Raw genomic sequence first — 9,635 nt, forward strand, 5'->3', positions numbered from 1 at the left:
GCGAGCAAAAACTGTACGTATACACATTATTTGGGCTGGCGATTGTGGAAAGCAAAGCTCCGAAAAAAAACGAGTATACGCCCCGTTGTACAGTCAGTCAACTAGAGTGTGTTTGTGTATGTCTTGTCTGCTTGTGTTCGTGTGCGATCAAGCCTGCTTCTCCCTCTCTTCTTCCCCCACTCCTCTTTTGTTTTGTTTTTTCCCCTCTCGTCAGCATTTTTACACTTTTATGTAGCTGGCTTTTAATTGAATTTCGCTTCAGTCTCAGACTTTGACTTCTTCTGTTGTTTCTGCTGTTTCTTTTCGCTGTGGTTAATTTTAAAACTACCCATAAAAGCCACACGCTGCGCCAACGTCGACGTCGGCAAGGGCAGCGGCTTTTGCCACTAATACAATTACGTCCTGCCATCGAGTTTGTTCTGGATATGCACTGAAAAAATCAGTGTGTCCGGTTTTGGTTCCGGCTACGATTATTTATGGATATACAAAATTTGTATAAATGAAAAAGCATTTTGAAACAAAAGCAATTTTTTTGTTTACAAAATATTACTATTAATTAATATATATATTTTCTTAAAAGTAATTTTTTTCTGTGTAGACTCTCTTTTCACTCCTCTTTCTCTCCCCGGCGGCTTGTGTTTGTGTTTTTGTTTGTTAAGCCTCTCTGCGGCGGCTGCGTTTCTTCAGCTCTTCTGCATTCTTTTTGCGGTCGTTAACTTGCAACTGAACGTTTTGTTGTTGTTGATATTAGCCACTCCGTTCTTGCTGTTGCTGTCACCCGCTCAATGTTCTATGTTTTGCGCTCTTGTTTGTTGCTTTGTGTTGGGTTGATTTGTTTGCGCAGCTCTCGTTGTTGTGTGTGAGCCGCTTTGCCACGACGCTTTCGTCTGTGTGCGTAGGTGGCGAAAGAAAAAGCAGACAACGTTTTCCAACACTCAAACAAGCGCGCGCCATTTTAAAAATTTAAATCGCCAACGGTGCGTATGAATTGATAAACGCGTTAAAGTCATTAAATGAAAAAGTTAAAAATTGTTTGTTGTTTGTAATGAATTTTTATTGTTTTTTAAATAAAAAAGATGGTTCGTAGTATGAATAAATTTATTTAACATCTCAAAAAACTTATAAAAGTAGCTGTGGTAAATATAATAAAATTATCTTGCAATTACATGTAAATTAATAATACTCTGATAAATTGTAAAACTTTATAAGACATTAGAGCTGTGAGTGAATTTCCGCACGAATTGTTCTCAACTGCAATTTTTAATCAAACGAACACAATTAGAGATTAAAACGTAAGGAGCCGCAAAATCGTATAATCAATGCATAATGTAATTATTTTTCGACACCAGAAATGGGTCTTACTTAAATTGGCTCCATTGATTAACACATTTACCACTGCAATTTTTATTCATAGTCCTGCTGACAAGCCCATCCACATGAAATGCATTAAAAATATTTATCCATAAATCATGCAATCGTTAATAAATAAAAAATGCATTCGAGTTCATTTCCCGTCGACAGTGAAATGGCACATAAACAAACAAACAAAGTCGAAAATGTTTAAAAAATGGAAATAAAGGTGAAAAAATATAGCCAAATGCATAAATAAATCAGAGCAGCGGGGAAACAACAATGCGGCCTGTCGTTCTGTCGAACAAACAAATATTCATAATTGTAAAAAAGCTCAATTCAGCTCCCGCAGGGCTAGAGTGAGATGGGTATGGACTGCAACTAACCGCTGAATGTGCATAATTTATAAAGCTAATTAAACGCGCATTTAACTAATTAAAAATATAGCGCGCTTCAATTATTGAAATATGCTGCCCAATTATGATGCAGTCCAAATGTGAGACAGAGACGGCTGGCCGGAGGAAATTTGCAATTAAAATATGTATATGTTTGTGTGCAACCCATTCGATTCCCTTGCCGAATATAGCAGAATCGAATGCTCAGCGTGGCGTATACGTAACGCTAATCAAAGTGTATATTACGTATGACATGTGTGAGGGTTCAAGCTGGTTTCGAAATTTGTTGTTATTGGCTTCACTGGCGGCTGGTGTTACTGCTGCTGTTGCCTTTTTGGCTTTTAGCAACCAAATACTAATTGACATTTCGCTATGCCGCCTACTGAGAGAGATGGGAATAATAGGGCGGAACACATGTCTATAGCTTTACAGTTAGCCCGCTCCTGCTTGCCAATGCAAAAACAGTTTCAATTAAGCAATTAGCGCCATTGAAACAAATCCAACACGTTTTGTGGCTTATAAACTGACAGCACCATGTCGATTGGTTCGGGCCCCTGCGGTCGATCGAATGGAACCGGGAATAGGCCATCGGATTGTGGATTTTGTTTTTCTGCGGCCATTCATTTAGGGCAATTAAAGGGTAATTGGGGTATGCGTGTTTATTCGGGATGTGATGATTGATCCAAAAATCTGTTTAGTAAGGACTAAAAATAGGCTTGAAATTCATTGTAATGTATAATACTGAAAGAAAGAAAAAGTTACTTTGCTGTCTCTGATTTGATATTTTTTATCTGTGCCAGCGCTGAATAACTTTTTCCATTTAAAAATCTTTTCTAAAGTCTAAAAAAAATATTTTACACTAAAAACCATAGCCATAACAAGCCAACAATTTCATCCTTGATTCAATTTGTATTAAATCACTTAAGAAGTTTGAAAGGCAATCAAATCTGGAAATCTGGTTAAGAAATTGACGTTATCTTTAAAACACAGTATTTGGCAGTCTACTCAAATGCAGCAAATACTGATTAGTGTTTGCCTTATTACGTCCATTACTAATACAAATGCGGAATGCCATTTTAGTTACTGCTGCTAATTTGCGCCACATTTTTGGCCCGTTCAGTTAGCATATTTATGCGAACTCTGCGCTTCGATTCAATTTTAGCCACAAATCGAAAACAACAAATAGCATTTGCATTTATACATTTTTGAAGTCTTGATCCTAAACGCGCATATATGTACATCCGTAAGCAGCTTACGGCTTTGTTGTCTGCCGTGAAAACCGGTTCTGTATTGACGTCAGTGTTTTGCCCTCCTGCATTATATAAAGCAGCTTAAAGCAAATCCATTGCGCGTTTTTCGGGGAATGGCGGAGAAAGCCGTGCTCGATTCGACACGATTTGACGACTCCTGTGGACATTGGCCCTGATGGCTATGACGCATCGCCATTGCCATTGCAATTTGCTCTTTACTAAAACCCGATAAGCAAGGCGACTGTTAATTACATTTGCAAATTTCAATCAATTTCGAACAGCCTAATTTAATTAACGAATCGCTAAGTTTTATTTGCGGCGTTGCCAAGTTGGTTAAAATTGTAGCAGAAGTTTTCATTAAGTTAATCAATCTTGTTTACTGCTCGCAGGGGCTTCTGGTGTTAAAGTTTATCTGAAAAGTTTGCACTCTATTTATGCACCCGATTTTTATGACTTTTTTAGGGTTTATTTTTAGCTGCTTAAAGCATAGTTCGGAATAAACTTTTTAAACACCTTATCTTTATTGATACTTCGGCAATTCAGCTAATTGGTAACACCCAAAATAAGCTCATAGACCGTGCCACTACAAAGTAATCATTACAGCGTTTTGATTGACCAGCAAAAATCGAAACAGGTGTATTACCCCTTTTATAAATTTAATTTTTTGGGCAGTTAAAGTTCTGAGAACTCTCTTAATGCTTACATATCTTAACCTGCCCATCAACATAAATCCCCTGAAGCAACAGAATTTAATTTGTGGCTAAAGGTCTTGGCCGCAAACAATATTAAGCATATATTTACTATTAAAGCCTTTAACCAAGCAAACCAGGCAGAGAGTGTCAGCTTAAAACAATAAGTGGTGCAGGCCAACAATAGCAAAATGGAAGGCAAATCAGTTAAAATAATAACAATGCGATGGCCGCAACAATGACAACAATGGTAGCAACACCAAAAACACAAAGATAAACAACTCATTAAAAGGAAATTAAACAGCCGTGATCGAAAACGAACGTCATGTTGCGACCTGTCACTCATACGCACTGTTGTCTGGGGCCACATGAGTGACGTTTCGTGGTTTGATAAAGACTCTTCTTAATTCTCCAGAAAATAATGTAATCAAAAGAAAATTAAACAGGCTCGTTCGCATTTAAACCGAAGCAAAGTTTAAAATTCTTTTTTATCTACATAGATAAATAGATTGAACAGCTCATCTAAAAATTTGTCTAGGCATTGGGTATCTACAAAACGATTGGTATAGACAAAAAGTGTTTAAAAAAAGTGATTGTCAATAAGCCAGGGGTGTGGCTAGGGTGAAGTATTTAGCATCTTAATGTCGATTTTGCCTAGATGCCAGGTCGATAAGTTTTCATGGGTTTTAAAGCTATTTTATTGGGAAAAAAACCAAACTCAAAAAGATTATAAGCGGAAAGTGGTAAAAATAACGAAGTTCTTACAGGGCGAGAAAATTCCCCATTATTTCTTAACCATTAAATTAAACTTAAATTTTATCTGTACGTTTTCAATATTTGTTTCTTATTGTTTTTGAATTTCAAGTTAATCCGATTCAACAACACTTTTGTAATTGTTATATTATTAATAACCCCCTTAGAGATTTGGGAAAACCTAAAATCAAGACATTAAAACATAAAGATATATTTAAAACTTTTGAGAGCCCTAACTCTAGTATTTTGATAGTATTTACTACTACTACGCCCCTTGCCAATATAAATTGTATTGCACTCGGCTTTATCAGTGAAAAAGTCTATTCAACATTTATTTTCTTTAGGCCAAATTTTTTCTTGAGCCCATTAGTGCTCGAGGTCTTTGACTTCCTGCACTTGACTTACATTCGCCCCTTATCGGGGCAATTGGCTAGTCTTAATTGAAGTCAAACGGAGGAAAGAAATTAGCCGGCAACCATTTTGACCAAAAGCAAACAATTGAGCGCCAGTCACTTGGCCAATGCAGCACAAGAGAATTTTAATTAATTAACACAAATTGCAGTGTAAGAGCTGGGAGCACAAGTATTGAGGGCTTGAGATATTGGCAAATGTAAACAACAGCCAGTGCTCGAGAATCCCTCTGAAAATGGGCCACTTGAATGCAACTTTAATTAACTGGAAACGTTATGTTTGTTTTTGAAGGCGGCCAACGGCAAAGACAATGGCACAAGAGCCCGAGAAGGGGTTCTCGAAAGATAAGAGCCAAAACGCATTGTCTGGGAGCTGTTCTCCACCCACTGTTTAATCAATGTAGTTGGGAATTTATTGGGCTAATTGCTTTATAATTTATAGGATAGTCGGAACCGGACAAAATATGATTGGGATTCGGTTGGTTGTCGCCCTTTACACGGTAGAAAACAGATAATAGCAGTGTCAACTAAATTTATTTGTTTAAACAATAAAACTTACAAAATGCAAACTAACTTTTAAATTTTAAATTCTGTTTAACCAATTGTTTTCTTTCAAAAACACACACTTTTAATATTTAAAAATTTAAACATGAAATTGAAATCTAATTTTTTACAATAATTAAGACGTTTGAAAATGTTAAAGTTTGGTCTTTAACAAACGATTAGCTACTCTTCGTGATATTTTTTTTAGTGTGGCAGCTCCTGTTCTGCGGTTTCCAATTATTATTTTGGCAAATTGTTGGCCCAAACAGACAGCTCATAGAATACACTCGTGTATTGTTTATTAGCCAGCAAAACTGCGAAATGTCTTGTGCTTAGCCACTGTTTCCGAGTCACAAGATACGACTGTAGTATGTTCTAAATAAACACTAACTGAAATTTCAATTCCCCTTTTGGAGGTGAATCATTCGCCGCTGGGCCCGACTTTATTGTTTTGTTTTTGTTTCATGCTTTTTCCATTTGTTTTAGAAAAGTTCTTGCCAGCCGCAGACTTTGCTTTTGGTACTTTTGTTTATTTGTTTTATTGGTTTCTGTTTCTGTTTCGGTTTTTGTTTTTTATTTGCTTGGCTCTCGCGGCTCTTCGCGCCAAAGTCCAAATCTAAACGGGTTTCCACTGACGTTTAATTCAGCTTCAATGATTCTGCAATTTGATTTATTGATTACCGCAAATTTGAATTTTCAATAGCGCAATAGGGTTATATGAGTAATTGTTTATGTTTGATTTGTCAGGTATGTAAATGTGAAGGCACAGATTAAATGGAAGCTGAGTATAGCGATATTTTATTTGCTGATTGTTGATCTATTGACGTAGATGAAATTCAAATGGCTTGTTTAATAAGCATTAAGGAATTTGCTTTTAGAGATTTATAAAAATGATAGTTTATGATTTAGAAAAAAAAAAATTAAGAATAAACACATATTTTAAAGAATTTTTAAAATAAAGATAGCTGCCTAACAATAAATAATTAAGAACATAAACAAAAAACTAAAAATAAAATTACTTTCTACAATAAATTTACTTCTTTTAAATTTTTGAATTAAATTTGAAATTTTGTATATTATCACAGAAAAAGTTAGAAAACTTATTATTACTTGCTTTAATTCCCTATTATTATTACTAGGTCCATTAAGCTTCATGCTAAAAAAAACGCCTACTTAATGTTCTTAAAAATATACCTTATTCTATAATAATTACATTTTAAAATACTAATACTACATTATAATCCCTAACAATGCGCACATTACGTATACGCCCAATCGGCCAGACTTACATGAATTCTTCCACTGCTGGAACTTGTGGTACACAAAGCATGCGCAAATGAAGAAAATCACAAAGACGATGAGCAGTGTGAGTATAACTCCAATCCAGATATCGCTGACCACATGGGCAAAGTCCTGTCCATCATCTCCAGTATATATTCTCGATCCGTGTGCTATATGAGGCGTAGGAGCCCGAGCCGCTGGCAGTACATCGAACAGATCGTCGGCCACATCGGCGACATCATTTGCGGAGGCGGCGCCACTCAAGTTAATCTCGACCTCCTGGCGATCGATGGTGAAATTGCCCAGGGCCGAGTCCAAACCCAAGGCCAGCTGCTCGAGTTTATTGATCAATATGGAGTAGTTCCCAGGCAGATCGAAACCCCCAAGATCGAGTTTTTCGCCACTATTCGCCGACGTGGCATCCAAGGTCGTTGCCGTGCCATTGAGGCCTTCACTCAATGTGGTCGATGTTGCAGTTGTGTCTTCGAGGCCTGCCAGCAGATTGCCCGTGATATTCAGCGCTTTCAATAAATCAGACATCGTTTAGAACTCTCTGTTTTTTTTTTTTAGTTTTTTTTTTTGGTTCACTAAAGTTTTGGTTCTTTTGGCACTCGTATTTCTGGTGTTCTTCGATTCTGATTCAGCCGCGATGCTGGAGCTTCATTGCGCGACTGAAAACGCCCGTCGAGTGTAAAGTTGCAAATTTGCTGGACCGCCTTTTGTCGGCACTCCCGAATGGCATATAGATTTTATTTTATTTAATCTCCTGCCCCCCTACGTTTTTCACTTTTCAACTAATTGTGTTAACGCATCGGTGTTAATTCGCCTCACGCATCTCGTACGGTTTTTGTTGAAAATAGTAGTATCTCGCAGATACAGGCCAGTCCGCTCTCATTGCTGATTTGTTGATCAAATATTGATCGTTGGTATTAAAGCCCTCCTTTTTTGCTGTTTGCTGATTTGCTGCCGGGGAATTTATCTTAGCAATAAACATATGCACATACTATATCTCCTTCGGCTGTCCATATCTGTATGAGTTAATTTTATTGATCTGCCAAGTGGAAATGGGGGAGCAAATTTGTCATGCCTCTGAAGCTCTGCTCTGTTTCGTTTAATTTCCAGCCACTTTCGAGGCTGTAAAATCTCCTCATATTTACCCGGCTAATTCGCGATTACACGTGAAGTGCATATTGCTGAAGGCAGTACAGTACTCGTGTGCACTGCCGATCCTCAATTTACATTGAGTGTGTTACTTAATATGTGTAGGATTTATAAATTCTTCATCTGACAAAGAGTAATGATAAGAAAGCTTATCGCAATTTGATAATTTGTAAACAAGTTACATGTATTTCCCCCATTAACCAAATATCTGAATACGTACGCCTTTATATAAATAAGTGTTCTAGGAATATTCAACCAAATCACTTATCTAACTTGTAACTAGTAATGTAGATTATTTGGCATTAATTATTAATTAGTTGTGTAAACCCGTCTCACTTTTATGGTTATCTAGTATCAATCGATTCACAACTAGATAGGCGTAACTCTACCCTTCAATCAGAGACTTTTGTGAGTCTTAAAGCACACACCCATCACATTTAATGGCAGACGACTGTTCTATATTTAGAACAGCTTCAATAACAGTCAATTAGGCCGCTTGTTGTCAGCATCTATAAACATTAATTAAAACTGGCGGAGCCCTTTTGAATTTCAGTACAGATATCTGGCCACTCAAAAGTAAGTATAAACATTTTAAGTAGACCAGACGGAAAGTGTATGCAATTAATGAATAAATCAAGCGGAAAATTTTACGCCTTTGCATACAAAATAATTATAATCTGATTTTGCATACTAGATCAGGCTAGTAAGTGATAATGCTGATACTATACAAAGCCCAAGCCTCGTGTTCGACAAATCGATTTAATGTCATAATTATAAAAAAATAATGATATAAAATCAAGATAATCCTTGGTTTTGACTTTTTATTTACTTTCGACTTTTGCATATTTTCTTATTTTGAAAAGCTTAAAAGCTTAAATTTAACTTAATAAAAATTATCATTTAAACACTTTTTCTAAGTGTTTTCTTGTTTCTCAGCAAATGTAAAATATTTACAAATGTAATTACATTTTTAATGAAGAAGCAGCAAATCAGCAAGCATGCAACATTGAAAAGTAGGAAGAGCCACTCTGAGCTTACTTTTTACAGCCAACATTCACAAATCTCTCAATATTATATTTTTTGAATTTCTTGTTACTTTTTCACTGGTTAAGTTAGATAACCGCGTATTTGAATTTTAAATCTGGCGCCAATCGTTGGTGACTATTTAAATTAATTTTCAAGCTCTTACAAACGATTGAACAACTCGCGGAGAACTTCTGCTCGTTTGTTTTTGTATTGCCAAATGAACCGAACTCGCGCGCTTGTTTACAACAATTAAAACTGCTTTCTTGCGTCTTGCAATTATAGCCACGTTAACAGCGAGAAGTCAACTGCCGCCAGCGGTGACAGCACGACGTCGACTGCGACCGCGAAAACGGCGCTCCAGCGCAAACAAACCGAATGAATGAATTGCCAACTGACTGACTAGCTGACTGATTAACTGACTGACTGACGGCGCCCAGGCAGATGCTGAGATTGAGATACAGATACGGATTGAGATGGAGATGGAGATTGAGCTATGTCTGGCCCAAACTGCTTCTGACGTGAAGACGCCGCAAAAAGTGAAACCAACTGAGACAACGCGATCGGAGACAAAATTGACACTCAAAAAAATATCAATGGTAAGTTTGTTTTGAGATGGAAATATTTATTTATTATTTTTTACGTTAAAAACGAAAAAAACCTATAAACACTTTTGACCTTTCGCTTATCTTATCTCTTCGCTTATCTCTAACGTACATAAATTTTCAGTTTGAAAAATAAGAAGGTTTCACAAATATCATGCACAACAAATTTACTTGT

The 9,635-nt window shown here is 36.6% G+C and overlaps 1 protein-coding gene across 13 annotated transcripts; it reads right to left on the bottom strand.

The window, feature by feature from the left end:
* Positions 1-5,942: 5,942 nt before the first annotated feature.
* On the bottom strand, positions 5,943-9,419 carry LOC128260100 (uncharacterized). 13 transcript variants are annotated; one of them, XM_052992826.1, is made up of 3 exons: positions 9,022-9,419; positions 6,680-7,568; positions 5,943-6,048 (listed from the first exon to the last, which is right to left on the bottom strand). In XM_052992826.1, coding segments are annotated over exons 2-3 (534 nt in total). In that variant the 5' UTR covers positions 7,212-7,568; positions 9,022-9,419; the 3' UTR covers positions 5,943-6,046. The 13 variants fall into 13 exon arrangements, with proteins under 13 accessions (XP_052848786.1, XP_052848785.1, XP_052848783.1 ...); XM_052992825.1 differs by having other exon boundaries at positions 6,680-7,634; XM_052992823.1 differs by having other exon boundaries at positions 6,680-7,699.
* Between the last annotated feature and the right edge of the window lie 216 nt (positions 9,420-9,635).

Source organism: Drosophila gunungcola (assembly GCF_025200985.1).
Source record: "Drosophila gunungcola strain Sukarami chromosome 3L unlocalized genomic scaffold, Dgunungcola_SK_2 000014F, whole genome shotgun sequence".
NCBI lineage: Eukaryota > Metazoa > Arthropoda > Insecta > Diptera > Drosophilidae > Drosophila > Drosophila gunungcola.

Excerpts from the sequence above, each read along its gene's own strand:
- LOC128260100 (XM_052992826.1), bottom strand. The coding sequence starts at position 7,211 with ATGTCTGATTTATTGAAAGCGCTGAATATCACGGGCAATCTGCTGGCA.